Here is a 19,135-nt window from a genome sequence, read left to right on the forward strand (position 1 = left end):
TTTACCCACACCCTTGTATTATCCGATCAAATCCAAAGCAATGCCATGACCCTTTAACCTCTGACCCGTCAACCTTTGGTGTTCTAGATGGGCCTGGAGCACGAAGAGCAGAAGCTGGAGATCAAGCGCCAGGTGACGGAGTTGACGTTGTCGCTGCAGGAGCGGGAGTCCCAGATTAGCGGACTGCAGGCGGCACGCCACGCCCTGGAGAACCAGCTGCAGCAGGCCAAGACAGAGCTGGAGGACACCACCGCCGAGGCCGAGGAGGAGATCACTGCCCTCAGGGTGAGAGGAAAGGACGTTGGCAGGTCAACGGGACAAGTCAACCTGCACAGCTGTACACACACACACACACACAACCTGTCATGTAAATCACACCAGAGGTCAAGACTTTTGTTTTATTTTTTTCAGGCCCACAGAGATGAAATCCAACGCAAGTTTGACGCCCTGAGAGACAGTTGCTCAGTAAGTAACATTTATTGGAATTCCAATTGCAGTGAATGTCAATATAGATTAGAATGTGCGTTTAAGCAATGATTGAACTCCGTTCAGTCGTTGCTTTTGTTCCTCACCCCCACCACCACCAGGTGATCACAGATCTGGAGGAGCAGCTGACCCAGCTGAGCCAGGAGAACGCCGAGCTGAACAGACAGAACTTCTACCTGTCCAAGCAGCTGGACGAGGCCACGGACGAGACGGACGACCGCCTGCAGCTGGGACAGGACGTGGACCGCCTCCGCCGCGAGGTGGCCGACCGAGAGATGCACCTCAACAACCAGAAACAGGTGACGGACGTCTGCTCATCATTTGTTTCCTGTACCTTCCAGAATGTTTAAATGTTTGATTACGTTCCATGACTGCTTGGTCACTTAGAAATGTCCTTGTTTTTGAAAGAAAGGCAAAAAAAATTGTCCATTAAAATAATATCAAATTGATCAGAAATACAGTGTAGACATTGTTATTGTTGTAAATTACTATTGTCGCTGGAAACGGCTGATTTATAATGGAATATCTACATAGGCGTACAGAGGCCCATTATCAGCAACCATCACTCCTGTGTCCCAAATACACATTGTGTTAGCTAATCCAAGTTTCTGTGAAGAGGTGACTCCGGGATGCTGGCCTTCTAGGCAGGTTTGCGAAGAAAAAGCCATATCTCAGGCTGGCCAATAAAAATAAAAGATTAAGATGGGCAAAAGAACACAGACACTGGACAGAGGAACTCTGCCTAGAAGGCCAGCATCGCGGAGTCACCTCTTCACTGTTGACGTTGAAACTGGTGTTTTGCGGTTAACTATTTAATGAAGCTGCCAGTTGAGGACTTGTGAGGCATCTGTTTCTCAAACTAGACACTCTAATGTACTTGTCCTCTTGCTCAGTTGTGCACCGGGGCCTCCCACTCCTCTTTCTATTCTGGTTAGGGCCAGTTTGCGCCTTTCTGTGAAGGGAGTAGTACATAGCGTTGTACGAGATCTTCAGTTTCTTGGCAATTTCTCACATGGAATAGCCTTAATTTCTCAGAACAAGAATAGACTGACGAGTTTCAGAAGAAAGTTATTTGTTTCTGGCCATCAATTAGCTTTTAAAATGATAAACTTGGATTAGTTAACACAACATGCCGTTGGCACACAGGAGTGATGGTTGCTGATAATGGGCCTCTGTGCACCTATGTAGATATTCCATAAAAAATCTGCAGTTTCCAGCTTCAATAGTCACTTACAACATTAACAATGTCTACACTGTATTTCTGATCAATTTGATGTTATTTTAATGGACAAAAAATGAGCTTTTCTTCAAAAACAAGAACATTTCTAAGTGACCCCAAACTTTTGAACGGTAGTGTATATACACAGACTCGGCATAGGAAGTGACTAGTGTATCACCTCGTTATTGCAAACGAGAATGAGTTCTCAACTTCTCAATGACTTACCTGGTTACATAAAGGCAAAATCAAACAAGTGACTGGTGTGCCTGTAGAACATTGAGACTCTGAAGACGACGTGCAGCATGCTGGAGGAGCAGGTTGTGGAGCTGGAGAGTCTGAATGATGAGCTGCTGGAGAAGGAGAGACAGTGGGAGGCCTGGAGGGGAGCCCTGGAGGACGAGAAGAACCAGGCCGAGAGGAGGACTCGAGACATGCAGCGCCTGATGGACAACGAGAAGCAGAATAGGTAGACACGCCCACACGCACGGCAGATTATCATACACACGTCAAGCAAGCGACATGCATGCATGCGCACAAGCCTCATATGCACACATGTCTTACACGCTTCATACATAAACACATACACACATGCATGACACACACACACAATACAGTACATACAAAGGTGCTCATGTCACATTTACATATGCAAATGCCTTCACACACACACACACTACAAACCTACTGCTACCCACACACAGCTGTGCGCACACAGGGAGTGTTAATTTTCCATGTGTGTGTAGGTTGCGTGCGGACCAGCGCAGTATCGAGTCCCGCCAGGCGGTGGAGCTAGCGGTCAGGGAGCACACGGCGGAGATCGTGGCTCTGCAGCAAGCCCTGAAAGAACAGAGACTGAAGGCCGAGAGTCTCTCTGATACGGTGAGTCTTGTCTATAGCATGGCACTAGCGACGGCAGGTCCATGGGTTTGATTCTCGCTGGGGTCGCATTATGTAGAAAAACATCATGTACACACTGTGCTGAATTGCTTTGGATAAAAGTGTCTGCCAAATGGCATATATTATATTTTTCTACACAATCTTTGAACTTGTGGTTGTGTGTGTTGTCAGCTGAATGACCTGGAGAAGAAGCACGCCATGCTGGAGATGAACGCCCGCACCCTGCAGCAAAAACTGGAGACGGAGAGGGAGCTGAAGCAGAGGCTGATGGACGAGGTAGAGAGCACTCCGCAAACATTCACACAAACATCAATAAATACGCAATATTGTATTTCATTTAAGTAAGCCTTGTCCGAGCCAGGACAGCCCATAGGGCAGGAGCCTGTCTCCTGTTTGTAGTGTGAGGCAGCTTAATGTACAGGTACACCCCTGGTCAGGACGCTAGTCCAATTTACACAAAAAGTTACAGAAAATAGCTTTTCGATTGTCTTGGAATGATGTGTGTTGGTGTGGTGACCTCCCCACCACAGCAAGGCAAGCTACAGCAGCAGATGGACCTACAGAAGAGCCACATCTTTCGTCTGACACAAGGCCTGCAGGAGGCTCTGGACCAGACTGACCTGCTGAAGACTGAGAGGACTGACCTGGAGTACCAGCTGGAGAACATCCAGGTAACATTACACTCAGTCCCACTCAGACCGTTTTTAACACCGCTGAGCCCAGCTGTTCTCAGCTGGCCTGGGCCGTATTCATTCGGCACCAAACAGACTGAAAAAGGGAGGTACTATGTGGTCTTGTCCAATAAGAAACGCTTTTTTACGTTTTTTTGAAACGTCCGCCGTAGTTGCTGGAATGGCTCAGCTCTTACAGCTAATTCCATGTGAGACGTTAGCTGGTAGCCTGATGCATTTATATTGACATTGATTCTTTCTCCCGCCACAGGCTGTTTATTCTCATGAGAAAGTCAAGATGGAGGGCACCATTTCTCAGCAGACCAAACTGATCGACTTCCTCCAGGCCAAAATGGATCAGCCCACCAAGAAAAAGAAGGTGAGAGAACGCCGCGATGACGGCGAATGGCGCAGTCTGCATAGGGAGCAGATGGTGGTTGTCCCTGGACGGGGACACACAGGCTCAAACACACACACAATACATCTTAATGTTACTGCATGTGAAATGAATGCCACACAAGTCCGTGGCTCCTTCTGAAACTCCGGGTCCCTCTAACTCTAACTCCCTCTCTCTCCTGTTAGGGTATCTTCGGGCGGCGGCGGGATGAGCTGGCGCCCAATGGGAACGGGGCTGGGGGTTCCGGGGCCCAGGCCCAGCCAGCACTGCCCATGCAGTACAGTGACATGAAGGTGGCCCTGGAGAAGGAAAGGACACGCTGCTCAGACCTGGAGGACGCCCTGCAGAAGATGAGGATAGAGCTGAGATCACTAAGAGAAGAAGGTGGGTGGTGTCGCCAACAATCTTATTACAGGACATACGCCCATATTCATAAAGCCTCTGAAAGCAGGAGTTTTTATCTAGGATCAGGTCCTCCCTGTTCATGCAATAAGGGACGGGCCAGTATACCATGGCTAAGGGCTGTTCTTATGCACGTGTAACCGATGTGAAATGGCTAGCTAGTTAGCAGGGTGCGCATGGGTAACGATGCTTCGAGGGTGGCTGTTGTTGTGCAGAGGGTCCCTGGTTCGAGCCCAGGTAGGGGCGAGGAGAGGGACGGAAGCTATACTGTTACACACAACGCAGCGGGGTGTGCCTGGATATAGCCCTTAGCCGTTGTATATTGGCTGTACACCACAAACACCGGAGGTTCCTTATTCCCATTATAAACTGGTTACCAATGTAATTAGAGCAGTAAAAATACATGTTTTGTCATACCCGTGGTATACAGTCTGATATACCACGGCTGCCAGCCAGTCAGCATTCAGGGCTCGAACCACCCAGTTTATAATATTAATTATTATCGAACAGGCCAAACTGATCCTAGGTCAGCACTCCTGTGAGTTGTTTGTGAATCCATGCCCTGATGATTGTCATAGTGTTTGGTTCAAATCCTTGTATCCCTTCCTTGAACTTCTCACTGATCTGACATATTAGGGAGAGCAGTCCAGTGGAATGCTTACTTTATTTACCCTGTCTTCTTCAGGGAAGTGAGGACACATTTTTGGAAGTATTTCAACAGGGTGATTGTATATTAATGATGGAGACGATGTACAGGAAGCAATGTTTCTGGTGTGTCGAAGTGTGCCAGGTATTGCCAAATGCTTAACGGTTCCTCCCTCCCTTCCAGCGGCCCATTTTAAAGCCTCAGAGCACGCCCCGGCCACGCCAGCCTCCGCCCGCCAGCAGATCCTCATGTCGGCCATCGTCAAGTCCCCCGAGCGCCAGCCCAACCCCAGCAGCCTCCTGGCACCCTCTAGCTCTGCGCGATGCAAGGAGAGCTCCACGCCCGAAGGTAAGTCCCACAGCCCCTGCTCTCGGTGTGTGTGTCTCCTCTCACTATCTCTATATATAGAGAACTCTTAATTTTCTTTCTCTCTCATTCTGCTCACAGAGAAGCGAAGGGTAACTTTTGAAAGTAAGTGTATTCCCAGTTTGAAACTGTTGTGAAGAGGTAACCATCTTCCATCTCATTGTGCTTGTTGTATTCATCAAGTCAAATGTTAGTTGTCACATGCGCCAAATACAACAAGGCTTCCTTATGAGCTCTTTCCCAGCAATGCAGTTAAAAAGCAAGAACATTTACAAATAGATAACAATAAAATAGTAACACAATAAAATAACATTAACGAGGCTATATATAGCCTATACACAAGGTGTACCGGTACCGAGTGTACTGGTGTACGAGGTAGTTGTGGTGATTGATTGATTGAGGTAATACTGTATGTACAGTTGAAGTCAGAAGTTTACATACACTTAGGTTGGAGTCATTAAAACTCGTTATTCAACCACTCCACACATTTTTTGTTAACAAACTATAGTTTTGGCAAGTCAGTTAGGACATCTACTTTGTGCATGACACAAGTAATTTTGCCAACAATTCTTTACAGACAGATTATTTCACTTTAAATTCACTGTATCACAATTCCAGTGGATCAGAATGGATTTACATACACTAAGTTGACTGTCTTTAAACAGCTTGGAAATTCCAGAAAATTATGTCATGGCTTTAGAAGATTCTGATAGGCTAATTGACATCATTTTAGTCAATTGGAGGTGTACCTGTGGATGTATTTCTAGGCCTACCTTCAAACTCAGTGCCTCTTTTCCTGACATCATGGGAAAATCAAAGGAATTCAGCCAAGACCTCAAAAAAAGAATTGTAGACCTCCACAAGTCTGGTTCATCCTTGGGACCAATTTCCAAATGCCTGAAGGTACCACGTTCATCTGTACAAACAATAGTACGCAAGTATAAACACCATGGGACCACGCAGCCGTCATACCGCTCAGGAAGGAGACGCTTTCTGTCTCCTAGAGATGAACGTACTTTGGTGTGAAAAGTGCAAATCAATCCCAGAACAACAGCAAAGGACCTTGTGAAGATGCTGGAAGAAACAGGTACAAAAGTATCTATATCCACAGTAAATCGAGTCCTATATCGACATAACCTGAAAGGCCGCTCAGCAAGGAAGGAGCTACTCCAAAACCGTCATAAAAAAGCCAGACTACGGTTTGCAACTGCACATGGGGACGAAGGTCATACTTTTTGGAGAAGTCCTCTGGTCTGATGAAACAAAAATAAAAATGTTTGGGCATAATGACCATCGTTGTGTTTGAAAGAAAAAGGAGGAAGCTTGCAAGCCGAAGAACACCATCCCAACCGTGAAGCAGGGGGGTGGCAGCATCATGTTGTGGGAGTGCTTTGCTGCAGTAGGGGCTGGTGCACTTCACAAAATAGATGGCATCATGAGGCAAGAAAATTATGTGGATATATTGAAGCAACATCTCAAGACATCAGTCAGGAAGTTAAAGCTTGGTCGCAAATGGGTCTTCCAAATGGACAATGACCCCAAGCATGCTTCCAAAGTTGTGGCAAAATGGCTTAAGGACAACAAAGTCAAGGTATTGGAGTGGCCATCACAAAGCCCTGACCTCAATCCAATAGAACATTTGTGGGCAGAACTGAAAAAGCGTGTGTGATCAAGGAGGCCTACAAACCTGACTCAGTTACACCAGCTCTGTCAGGAGGAATGGGCCAAAATTCACCCAATTTATTGTGGTAAGCTAGTGGCTATCCGACAGATTTGGATTTAACATGTTAAATCATTTAGGCAAGACACTCAATTAGTATTTGGTAGCATGTAAACCTCTGACCCACTGGGAATGTGATGAAGGAAATAAAAGCTGAAATTAATCATTCTCTCTACTATTATTCTGACATTTCACATTCTTAAAATGAAGTGGTGATCCTAACTGACTTAAGACAATTTTTACTTGGATTAAATGTCAGGAATTGTGAGAAACTGATTAAATGTAATTGGCTAAGGTGTATGTAAACTTCTGACTTCAACTGTACATTTTGGTTTGGTGATTGATTGAAGTACTATGTACGTGTAGAAAGGGGGTAAAAAGCAGAACGTCTGGGTAGCTGTCTAATTAACTGTTCAACGGTCTCATGGCTTTGGGGTAGAAGCGGTTCAGGAGCCTTTTGCTCCCAGACTTGGTACTCCGGTACCGCTTGCTGAGAGGTCGCAGAGAGAACAGACTTCAACTTGGGTGGCAGGAGTCTTTGACTATTTTTAGTGCCTTCCTTTGACACCGCCTGGTATAGAGGTCACGGATGGCAGGGAGCTCAGCCCAAGTAATGTACTGGGACGTGTGCACTACCTTCTGTAGCGCCTTGCGATCGGATGATGAGCAGCAGCCAGTCAAAATGCTCTCAGTCGTGCAGCTGTATAACTTTTTGAGGATCTAAGGGCCCATCTTTTCAGCCTCCTGAGGTGGAAGAGGCTTTGTCGTGTGCTCTTCACGACTGGGTTGGTGTGTTTGGACCCTGAGTCCTTAATGATGTGGACACTGAGGAACTTGAAGCTGTCTCCACTCCAGCCCCGTCGTTGTGAATGGGGGCGTGTGCGGCCCTCCGTTTCCGGTAGTCCACCATCTGCTTCTTTTGTCTTGCTAATTAATGTCGAGGGAAAGGTTTTTGTCCTGGCACCACATTGCCAGGTCTCTAACCTCCTCCCTGTAGGCTGTCTCATCATCGTTGGTGATCAGGCCTGCCGTCATTGTTAGGTACCAGTGTGCGGCAACACAGTTGTGGGTGAACGTGAAGTACAGGAGAGGGCTAAGCACGCACCCCTGGGGGCCCCCGTGTTGAGGGTCAGTGTGGTGGATATGTTGTTGCCTACCCTCACCACCTGGGGGCAGCCCGTCAAAGTCCAGTATCCAATTGCAGAGGGAGGTGTTTAATCCCAGGGTCCTTAGTTTAGTGATGAGCTTGTAGGGCACTATGGTGTTGAATGCTGAGCTGTAGTCAATGAACAGCATTCTCACATACAGTACGTGTTCCTTTTGTCCAGGTGGGAAAGTGCATTAGAGATTGTGTCATCTGTGGATCTATTGGGGCGGTATGAGAATTGGAATGGGTCCAGGGAGTCTGGGATGATGGTGTTGATGTGAGCCATGACCAGCCTTTTTTGAAAGCATTTCATGGTGTCAGATGTGAGTGCTACGGGGGCGATTGTCATTTAGACAGGATACCTTGGCGTTCTTGGGCACAGGGACTATGGTGGTCTGCTTGAAACGTGGGTATTACACACTGGGTCAGGGAGAGGTTGAAAATATAATTGAAGACACTTGCCAGCTGGTCAGAGCATGCTCTAAGTATGTGTCTTGGTAATCCGTCTTTGTGAACGTTGATCTGTTTAAAGGTCTTACTCACATTGGCTACGGAGAGCGGGATCATCCCCCTCCCTTCAACTGGTTCATGGGGCACATTTACAACGCTAGTCTGCATCTGAGATGCACGTGATGCTGGGCGGGTTATTGACTGAAGGACCAAGTATTAGTATTTAGTAGGCAACAATATGGAGGCAAGAATAGAGAGTGCTTCAGAAGGCTCTCAGGAAAGGCTCCATGCCAGTTGGTAAACAATGTGGGGTTGGCTCTTGGCAAACGCCCTCAAAAAGCAAAGACGGGGTTGCGGTTCAGGACTTCTGGTTTACAGTTGTCAAGACCCAACCCCTGCTGGATTAGGGCCCCAGCAGCACTTTAGACTGGAACATAAAGTGTGTCCTTTGACCAGCCTTTCTTTCTGCAAAGCGAAGTAGATCTGAAACCATCTCTTTTACAAATACCATAGTTAAAGTACATAAACCCATTGTCATTTGCATGAATCGACTCATAACCATGGTTATGTCGCTAGAACTGAAAATATGCACGTGCGGAAAATGAATTGCTATGCCTCATATAGTACTCTCTTTGTCTTGCTGTCAAAACATTTTTGCTTTCTCTTGTCAGGAGTTTTTAAGTGACAAAAACAATACGCAAACTATGTGCATGACCGCTGCAAAACTCACTCATTCTAGTTTTCACTCATTGTCACTCTGTTGTTGTAGAGTACGGGCGTCGCGTGAAGGAGAGGATGCACCACAACATCCCCCATCGCTTCACCGTGGGACTCAACATGAGGGCCACCAAGTGTTCTGTCTGCCTGGACACCGTGCACTTTGGACGCCAGGCCGCCACCTGCCTAGGTTAGTAGTCCTAATGAGCTTTACTGCCTTTCTTTCTCATTACTGCTACCATAGCACTGCTGTTGCGCTCATGAGCAATGTCCCAGACCACTGCATTATGTTCATTAACTGTTCATCAACTATTTCTTTCAACCAAACTTCCCTTTCTTGTGGCCATTACGTTGGATAATTTTTTTTATTATTCCCGACACTCGTGTACAAGTATGAAGATGCAATGCAACAGAGTACTTGTTTTCAGCCAACATAACTGAAGAAAATCACTCCTCCACAATACATGTATTTCCTTCTCTCTCTTCCTGGTCTTCTGTAGAGTGCAACACCCTCTGCCACCCCAAGTGCTCGCCCTGCCTCCCTGCCACGTGCGGCCTGCCGGCGGAGTACGCCACCCACTTCTCAGAGGCGTTGTGTCGGGAGAAGGCCAGCTCCCCTGCCCTGCAGCTCAAAGAGGCCGCTGGCCACGTTCGCCTGGAGGGATGGATGAAACAACCCAGGTCTGTGTTCTCACAGGAGCATCTTTATTGTGGACATTCTTCTGTTTCTACCTACCTTACCTTGCTTTATGTAGAGCACTTTGAGAATTTGTTGGAAAGTGGTTTGAAAATCAAACGTCTTCCTCCTCCTTTTCAGCTTTCTTGGGCATGAGCTCTGGGTAGGGCCCTTGACAGGGAAAATGTAACACCTCTGAATTGTGTGTGTGTGTCTCTGCAGGAACTCCAAGCGTGGCCAGCAGGGCTGGGAGAGGAAGTACGTGGTGCTGGATGGGACCAAGGTGTCCATCTACGACGCTGAACCCAGAGAAGGTACTGCTCCTTGACTTAACTCGCCTTTCTCTTTCAGCAGACTGTTTTGGCAGCGTCTTCATGACCCTTGCCCTCCTGGATCATATTCATAAGGCAACAGTCTGAAACAGAGAGGGTTCTACCTGGACTTGTAGCTGGCCTGGTAGCGTTGCAAAACGTTTTGCTACCGTGTGCCCTAGTAAATGTACTTCTGGTGTGTTTCCAGACTCTCTGAAGCCAGAGGAGGAGTTTGAGCTGTGTCTTCCTGATGGAGAGGTGACCATCCACGGAGCAGTGGGAGCCTCGGAGCTCATCAACACGGCCAAGTCGGGTACAATGCACTTATAGATACTGTACACATGTAGATTAGAGTCCACCGGTGTTTGTCTTGGGCAGAAATAAGTGCTGGTACTCGTTTTGTGCCGGTACTGTTTATATTTAGGTGCAGGAGCGCCACAATACGTGTGAGCTAATGTTCTATAAGAGGAACAGGAGCTCAAGCAGTAGAACATTTGAGGTGCCGGTACTCGGCTCCGGTGAGCTCCTGCCCAAGTCAAGCACTGGGATCCACCTGGCTAATGCACTTGGAGATCAGAGTAGAACTTCTGTTTCCCAGAAAACTCCATCTGGAACACACTAAGTTAATGAACACCTGACCTCTCCCTACATCCTAACTTGTGCAAAACTACCTAAACTGATCCTATCTGATGACTCTTTGCAGGAGTAATTGCACAGTCGTCAAGTAGCTAAACTGCTGAGCCTGCCGCTGTTGTTTTGTATTTGAATGTGATCTGTAGTCTCTGTCCCTTCACTCTCGTATCTTGCTTCTGTCTGTGCTTCTGTCTGTGCTTCTGTCTGTGCTTCTGTCTGTGTGCAGACACCCCGTACATCCTGAAGCTGGAGTCTCACCCACACACCACCTGTTGGCCCGGCCAGTCCCTGTACTTCATGGCTCCCAGCTTCCCAGACAAGCAGCGCTGGGTGGCTGTCCTGGAGTCAGTCGTAGCCGGCAGCAGGGGCTCCAAGGACAAGGTGGAGGCTGACGCGGTGAGTGGACGTATATCTCGAAAGCCGTCTTCAATCTCTAGTCAGGTTGATATTTGAAGTGTTGTTACTTTCGAGGTCTGCGCCGGAGTTCTCCTACTAGTTTACAGATGGAACCCACACTCAAACATGAGAGAGCAAGACTTTCTTGGTGTTTGCCGAGAGAATAGGGTGTACTCCCACTCAATAGTATCTCTTTCTCTCCCCTCCCCACCCCATTCCCTCTCTCTTTGTCTGCATGTTGTCCCTCTACCGTCTGTGTCTGTGGATGTTGTCAATGATTTTATGCGTGAATACATATTTTACACACGCTGTATGTGTAAAATACACTGGGGTGTTGTTGACCACACTGTAGACAGCTGTTCCTAAAAGACAGAAGAACCTCTCCCCACTGGTCCAGGTAAAGAGCTGCACGAGCCTCTGCCTTATGCTTGGGCCCAAGCGTATGCTTTGATTGACAGAGCATGCAGTAAACACACTTACTGTATACATACCCATGCACACACGCTACACATTCAACCTGTCAGTCACACATATAGTGCAAGCACCCGCTCTCTCGACCCTGAAGAGCAGCCACATACCCACACAATGCAGCACCCATGCAGCGCATGTATGTGAGACAACACTGCTGTGCAGCTTTGTCCGCCGGCGCCGTGCGTGCACGTCCAGAGTCTCAATCGCCACACCCGCCCATGCAGCCCTGCGATACAATTGATCGATGGATTGGTCGATCAATTGGTTTGTCTGGTGTACCATTTTCATTTTGATATCTTCCTGTTTTTCTTTTCTTGCGTGAAATGTTGTATGGAAATCGGAATCGGTGCTACATAAGTAAAATCGTTGTATTTATTGCAAACCCACCCCCAATTGCCCATATCCATCCCCGTGTCGTCGCCTGCTTCAACCCCTGCAAACCACTTGCCTCTGTCACGTCCACTGTGTCCTGCAGGCTATATGACCCTCACAACGTCCTGCGTTGACATTAGTAGATACTGGGGGCTTTGTCTTGGTAGAATGCAAGGTTAGGTTTACACGTCACGATTCCCTGACCTGGCCTGTGTTCCTCTCCCTCTCCGACGACAGAAACTGTTGGGTAACTCTCTGCTGAAGCTGGAAGGAGACGACCGACTGGACATTAACTGTACCCTGCCCCTCACCGACCAGGTACGTGTGCGAGTTTTATGCAGGATTGTGCTTCACTATGCATACAGAACCAGGAAACGTACCCAGGGAAAATGTTACCTAAAGTTTCACATTGGCTTTCTCTCTCCCCCGCCATAGATAGTTTTGGTTGGCTCTGAGGAGGGTCTGTATGCCCTGAACGTCATTAAGAACAGCCTGACTCACATCCCCGGCCTGGCCTCCGTCTTCCAGATCCAGATTATCAAGGAGCACGACAAGCTGCTCATAATTACTGGTCAGTATTGTACTATTATAGGCTTTAGCTTCGTGAGCTACTGGAAACATGGTCTTGAAAAAATGGACCCCATTTCCTATACCAGGTATATGCGAGTATCAAACCCGGCTTGCCTGCGGGCCTACAGACTTGTGTTAGCTCCCCGAGCTAAAGCCTGATAGAAGGCATGGGCTCTGGGAGTTAAAATCTGTCTTCAGGTCTCAGAATTTGTCCTTAGCTGGCTCGCCTGCTTAAATAAAGCTTAAATAAACAGGCAAGTTACTCAGCATGTGAGTGTAGTTCACTGAACCATCTCCGCTACAGTACTTGCAGTTTAGCAGTACTGCGATTCTGAATCGTGTTAGTATAGTGCAATAACTGTTGAAACTGATCACAGATGTGTTATATTGGATGGAGGATGCAGTTGGTACTGTATGTGTTTGTTTCTGATATCTGTACCATGTCCCGTCCAGGAGAGGAGCGGGCCCTGTGTCTGGTGGAGATCAAGAAGGTGAAGCAGTCTCTGTCTCAGTCCCATCTCCCAGCCCAGCCAGATCTCAGCCCATACATCTTTGAGACCGTCAAGGGATGCCACCTCTTCTCCTCTGGCAAGGTGAGCCACCGATTTGCGATTCTTAACTTTTCTTCGTGGATTTTTCACCTTATCGAAATAGGACGAAACAATGTTGTTTCAATCATCATTGTTTCAATCATAGCAAATTATTCAAGCACCTTTTCATGTTGTCTGTGCCTTCCTCGAAACTGTGGACACAACTGATTACGCCGTATTTCTGGAGTGATAGTTCTCCCGACTGTGTTGTTATTGGCCCTTGTGCAGATTGAGAATGGCACGTGTATCTGTGCCGCCATGCCCAACAAGATCACCATCCTGCGCTACAACGACAGCCTCAATAAGTTCTGCATCAGGAAAGAGATTGAGACGTCAGAGCCCTGCAGCTGTATCCATTTCACAGGCTACAGCATCATCATCGGCACCAACAAGTTCTACGAGATGGAGATGAAGCAGTACGTGCTGGAAGGTAGGTCAGCAACTCATCACACAGGATACAACATGTTCAAGGTACACTGTTACCTCGGGATAACTAGGGTGTTGTTCATTAGGCACCAAACACACTGAAACAGAGAGAGATTACCTGGGTATTTGTTGTATAATTGGTTGATTGATTGGTGTGGGGACCTCTCTCTTGCAGAGTTCCTGGATAAGAACGATGTGACGTTGGCCTCGGCCATCTTTGCGGCCTCCTCCCACAGTTTCCCCATCTCCATCATCCAGGTCACCCAGGCACCGCAGAAAGACGAGTACCTGCTCTGCTTCCACGGTCAGACATGTTTCATACACACTTCTATAGGCCACGCGTGTGCGTGCGCCTTTGTCTTTCCGTTAGGAAAAATGTGGTGCCGGATATTTGAGAAATTCACCGGACCCATATGCATTGGCTGCATAACCTGATTAGGTGCTTAGAATGACCGAAATCACATTTACATTATGGTATTTCAGCTTAACAGAACATGCAACTCGAGGATGCAATGGCGTGTCATTCCTACCTAATTCTGATGCGCACTTTGAAGATGTTAGAATAACTGTCCACATTTACTTTTCCTCAGACAACAAGATGAGTAACGAACAGCAGTTGGCCTAGGCTATATAAAACAAATATTAAAAACCTGATGGCTGATCCAACCGATCAGAATGTTTAGCTTGAAATGTTGATTAACTATTATTTTTTCACGTTATAAGCGTAACAGTGCACACAAGGCAGTAGACTGTGCGACTGACACAAGCTCACTGCACGTGTGAGTGGTTTAATGTGATAGAAATTAAAATATCCATTAGCAATTTAGAGTGGAGATCTAAAGATGCAAACACTCGTATTGGTTGCTAAAATGACTAGGATTGTGCCTTTGGCTACTGGACAATGAAAGTAAGTTGATTTGAAAAGCAATACAACATGAGAGAAATATGTTACTGGTTTCAATAGAATATGGAAGTCTCAATAAAATAATTGCCTCCAAGTTTTATGGTCGGATTTTGGCTAGGCTACTTTGAAGCAAGGTAAAACATGCCTCACAATATGAGGTAAAAAGTTTCAATTTTCAACCATGTTTTCAAATGCATACTGCCTCCAACTCATTGCAAAGTGATGTGTGATGTGTGATGTGCGGAAGCCTGCTTACTGTTTCCAATGCACTTGAATGGCGAAAGGAAGCGCGCTTCAGTTACCAGTAGAGAAATAAAAGAGTAGCTGTTTTTAATCATGGTCATAAACTGTTTTTAACACGTGATTGCCTTTATAATTGTTAAGCAATGATTGGGCTTACATTTATAAAAGCACGTTTCACTCCCGAAACAAATTAACTAGCTGTTTGAGGAGCTGTAGCAACAGCTCATCCGCTGACAGATTATCCGCTCAAGCTAGGCTCTGTATCTGTAGGCTGTGTGCGTGTGATAATATAAATAATGACTACGCGGCTCATTTAATTCCACAAAATTATGCAAATGAACTTATAGGCCGATACACATGTCCGGTCCAATGTATTTCCATCGACTGGTTTTTCCATCAATGAATAGGCAAAAAATACTTTATTTCCTTTTTTTTTATCGGCTTTTAATTTTTTTACCGGGTCAAAAGCTGTTTTTTTACCGTTTAAAGGAAACCCTGGTCCGTGTGTGAGGGAGGGAGAGTGCCTATGACTGAGTAGTGTAGCCATGCTCTGATGACTGCTACAAAATGTCCGTTATATTTATTTCCACATAGTTTGCAATGCATACCAGCAGTATCACGTATTTCTATTGTGGTGATTCCTTATCCAGAGTTCGGGGTGTTTGTGGACGCATACGGACGCAGGAGTCGAAGTGAGGACATCAAATGGAGCCGTCTGCCTCTCTCGTTTGGTAAGTCAAAATCATTTTACATCGGAAACCATCCTCTCGGAGTGATCCTAACCAAAGCATTGAAGAATTGCCATCTAGTAAAGTGTTATAATAAGACATTATTGGGGCTTGTAACACAGTGCTCCTCTCTATATCAGCCTACAGAGAACCCTACCTGTTTGTGACCTACTTCAACTCGTTGGATGTGATCGAGGTCCAGGGCCACTCTGCTCTAGGGTAAGATCACCTCACTGATCCTTTACTTAACTGCAACCCTGAGCTAGTTAGCATAACATTGTAAGAAATAAACGGGGGTATTGTGTCTTGGTCAGGGCCCACTCGTACGCTCACCTGGACATCCCCAACCCGCGCTACCTGGGCCCAGCCATCTCCTCCGGAGCCATTTACCTGGCATCGTCCTACCAGAACAAGCTCCGGGTCATCTGCTGTAAGGGCAACCTGGGACAGGAGGGGGAGCTGCAGAGGAATGGCTCTGGACGCAGGTACGTTAATATGGCTCTTTCTTCTGGGATTTGGAGCAACAATGGGGATCCTTCATTCTGTCACTGCACCTTCTGTTGGCTGAGCTGGTTAGTGGAGGCAGGATTGGGGCAGTCATGGTTACAGTGTGACTTCAGAATGACTTCCCTTCTCTCTAATTTCGCCCATTGTTTAAATTCCACCAGGAATCACTGAAGTGCACGGTGATGGTGTGGAGCTTCTCACAGGTGGCACACTTGCTGCATGGGTTGGCATACAGGTGGCATAGGTTGGCATATAGGTTGGAGTACAGGTGGCATAGGTTGGCGTACAGGTGGCATAGGTTGGCGTACAGGTGGCATAGGTTGGCGTACAGGTGGCATAGGTTGGCGTACAGGTGGCATAGGTTGGCATACAGTTGATATAGTTTGGCAAACAGGTGGCATAGGTTAGCATACATAACTGGGGAACTATCTGGTGATGGTGTTCCATCTGAGACCTGGATTAATACTAGCCTCTGTTCTTTGCAGGAGGAAGATTTCATTTTTTATTTGTAACAAAGCCTAAGGCAGGCAATTTTTATTAAAAATGGCCCCTGTGTGATGTTATAATAAAATATTTAAAATAAAGTATGGACACTTCTTGTATTTTCTGAGACTTCCTATATCAACCAATCAAGCACCTGCATTAATGTACATAATATTGCAGTGATTGTGTGTTTAGAGTTAGCTGATTTGACCACCGTACCATATAGTCCTTTATGATGTTTAAAGGACAGTAGAGAGGGTTCATTGCTATTTTTCCTCATCAAAAATACAGTACAAAGACCGAATTCGAAAAAGCCATCCCAAATGTAATTTGTCAACCCTCATTCAGCCTTTATCCATACATGGAAAAGTGTTGTACTCTCTCTGTGCAATTTAGGGCTGAAAAACGAGTGTTGATTATAACGCTAAATGAAGTGTAGGTGTGCCACCTCTGCAGGTCACGGATGGAAAAAGACCAGCTACAATTTTCATATCATTGATTCCATAATCCTCTGTGGGCTATAGAATTGGAGATGTGACTTCTGGAGCTAACATGGTGACGATATGACTCAATCTCTTTAGCTCGCTATTCATTGGTGGAACCAAATGTGCAGTCAGCCATGTCTCATTTTTCTCCGTTGCACTTGCTCATTCTAGTCTCCTACTGTGACAGAGTGTGGCTAACAAATTACCTGTCTGCATTATCTCCAAGGATTTCAATGAGAATTGCTTTCTCCACATCCAAAGCCGTTGCTCGCTGCAGTCATTATTTCATTTTACAGAGCTATTGAGAGTATTACACTAGCCATAGTTTTGATTGACATAAGCTTAATATGCATTTACACTGACGTTAAGAACACCTGCTTCTTCCATGACATAGACTGACTAGGTGAATCCAGGTGAAAGCTACGATCCCTTATTGATGTCACTTGTTAAATCCACTTCAATCAGTGTAGATGAAGTGGAGGAGATAAGTTAAAAGCTTTTTAAGCCTTGAGACAATTGAGACATGAATTGGGTGTGTGTGTGTGCCATTCAGAGGGTGAATGGGCAAGACAAAAGATTTAAGTGCCTTTGAACTGGGGTATGGTAGCAGGTGCACTGGTTTGTGTCAAGAACTGCAATGCTGCTGGGGGTTTTTCCACGCTCAACAGTTTCCCGTGTGTATCGAGAATGGTCCACCACCCAACGGACATCCAGCCAACTTGACACAACTGTGGGATGCATTGGAGTCAACATGGGCCAGCGTCCCTGTGGACCGCTTTCGACACCTTGTAGTCCATTCGCCGATGAATTAAGGCTGTTCTGGGAGCAAGTGGGGGGGGGGGGGGGCTGCAACTCAATATTAGGAAGGTGTTCCTAATGTTTGGTTCATACAGATAGTGCCCCTCTCACGGTTCTTGTTCATACAGATAGTGCCCCTCTCACGGTTCTTATTCATACAGATAGGTCCCCTCCCACAGTTCTTGTTCATACAGATAGTTCCCCTCCCACGGTTCTTGTTCATACAGATAGTTCCCCTCCCACAACCACAGCAGTACACTATGCAATGCTTTCTAGACAACATCTCTGATGGTCTAACAAAATGTTGACCCTGTGATCTTTGTCATGTGGTCCCCGGCCCTCTCCATCTCCACAATGGGTCTCTCCACCCCCTTTCCGTCCGCAGCCCCAACAAGCGTGGGCCGCCTTCCTACAATGAGCACATCACCAAGCGCCTGGCGGCCAGCCCCGCGTTGCACAGTGACCCAGGCACGCCGCGCCGCTACCGCGAGGCCCGCACCGAATTCCGCCGCGATAAGTCGCCCGGCCGCCCGCCGCACTCAGTGGAGAGGGAGAAGTCTCCCAGTGGCAGGATGATGATGGACCCCCGTCTGGCCAGATCTCCAGGAAGGGCCATGGGGGGGGGCCTACGCCTCGACCGCTCCCCAGGGAAGCTGATGGACCGGGACGTGAGGAGGGAGAGGTCACCCGGCCGGGGGTTCGAGGAGCAGCAGCCTGGAGTTCGTCAGAGACTCCACACCAGCTCCGGTCGCACGCCCCTCACCACGGTCAACAAGGTGAGACAGTAGACTATGTACAGAATACTTCCCAGAGTCCTATGTACTTCCCTTGCCCACATTACAGGACGTAACTTGAGTGGTATTGGGTGCATTACTTTTGATCAAAGGCCTATGGTCCCATGTCTTTTTTTTATAGTTTCTATGGATATGCTGACTCATGTATTTTTCAATACGACGTTCCTATTCCAGTGATATTGTTACGGAACCAATAACTAGCCTATGGATATTGTTACACTCGTTAAGGGTCTTAGGCCTAGTTAACCGGTCTGTAACCTGAATGAATGTGTGCATTTATGTGAGAAATCAGTGTATGCGCCTAGGTGTTGAATGTACAGCTCTGTCTCTCTCAACCTCTTGGTCGGCCAGTCCAAGCGGATTATTATTTGTTTTCGATGGTGACGAAAAAGGAAAGTGCAAACAGGCATGCCCAAACAAGATTCAAAACCAAACGAAAGGCCTCATTGCCACCAAACCAACCAGCAGCCTCACGGCTCTCCAAGCTGGCACTCTGACTGATCACCTCAATTGGCAGCACCTGATGTGCTATTCAACCAGGCTCAGCGCATGGACGAGATTGCTGCAGCCCCCTGGGGGAATAGTGTGGAAGTGTATACTGGATAGTGGGTTTGCCTATCTCCTAACACT

General features: G+C 46.9%; 1 protein-coding gene across 5 annotated transcripts in view; it reads left to right on the forward strand.

The window, feature by feature from the left end:
* The window catches only part of cita (citron rho-interacting serine/threonine kinase a), a 51,713-nt gene that overhangs the window by 30,522 nt on the left and 2,056 nt on the right, over window positions 1-19,135 (forward strand). Inside the window, exons 23-48 of one of the 5 annotated variants that reach the window (XM_021568855.3) lie at window positions 88-285; window positions 412-465; window positions 588-785; window positions 1,978-2,171; window positions 2,449-2,584; window positions 2,774-2,878; window positions 3,133-3,273; window positions 3,545-3,652; window positions 3,856-4,054; window positions 4,902-5,066; window positions 5,166-5,189; window positions 9,171-9,308; window positions 9,619-9,799; window positions 10,017-10,108; window positions 10,314-10,418; window positions 10,965-11,134; window positions 11,487-11,531; window positions 12,215-12,295; window positions 12,413-12,548; window positions 13,001-13,140; window positions 13,366-13,567; window positions 13,739-13,867; window positions 15,361-15,441; window positions 15,579-15,657; window positions 15,753-15,923; window positions 18,097-18,487. In XM_021568855.3, coding sequence (XP_021424530.2) covers window positions 88-285; window positions 412-465; window positions 588-785; window positions 1,978-2,171; window positions 2,449-2,584; window positions 2,774-2,878; window positions 3,133-3,273; window positions 3,545-3,652; window positions 3,856-4,054; window positions 4,902-5,066; window positions 5,166-5,189; window positions 9,171-9,308; window positions 9,619-9,799; window positions 10,017-10,108; window positions 10,314-10,418; window positions 10,965-11,134; window positions 11,487-11,531; window positions 12,215-12,295; window positions 12,413-12,548; window positions 13,001-13,140; window positions 13,366-13,567; window positions 13,739-13,867; window positions 15,361-15,441; window positions 15,579-15,657; window positions 15,753-15,923; window positions 18,097-18,487 — 3,663 coding nt within the window. Of the gene's footprint in view, window positions 1-87; window positions 286-411; window positions 466-587; window positions 786-1,977; window positions 2,172-2,448; window positions 2,585-2,773; window positions 2,879-3,132; window positions 3,274-3,544; window positions 3,653-3,855; window positions 4,055-4,901; window positions 5,067-5,165; window positions 5,190-9,170; window positions 9,309-9,618; window positions 9,800-10,016; window positions 10,109-10,313; window positions 10,419-10,964; window positions 11,135-11,486; window positions 11,532-12,214; window positions 12,296-12,412; window positions 12,549-13,000; window positions 13,141-13,365; window positions 13,568-13,738; window positions 13,868-15,360; window positions 15,442-15,578; window positions 15,658-15,752; window positions 15,924-16,430; window positions 16,530-18,096; window positions 18,488-19,135 lie in introns of those variants that run through there. The other 4 variants (XM_090205522.1, XM_090205521.1, XM_090205520.1 and 1 more) reach the window with 4 other exon arrangements.

Source organism: Oncorhynchus mykiss, chromosome 17 (genome assembly GCF_057628025.1).
Source record: "Oncorhynchus mykiss isolate SJ-2025 chromosome 17, ASM5762802v1, whole genome shotgun sequence".
Taxonomy (NCBI): domain Eukaryota; kingdom Metazoa; phylum Chordata; class Actinopteri; order Salmoniformes; family Salmonidae; genus Oncorhynchus; species Oncorhynchus mykiss.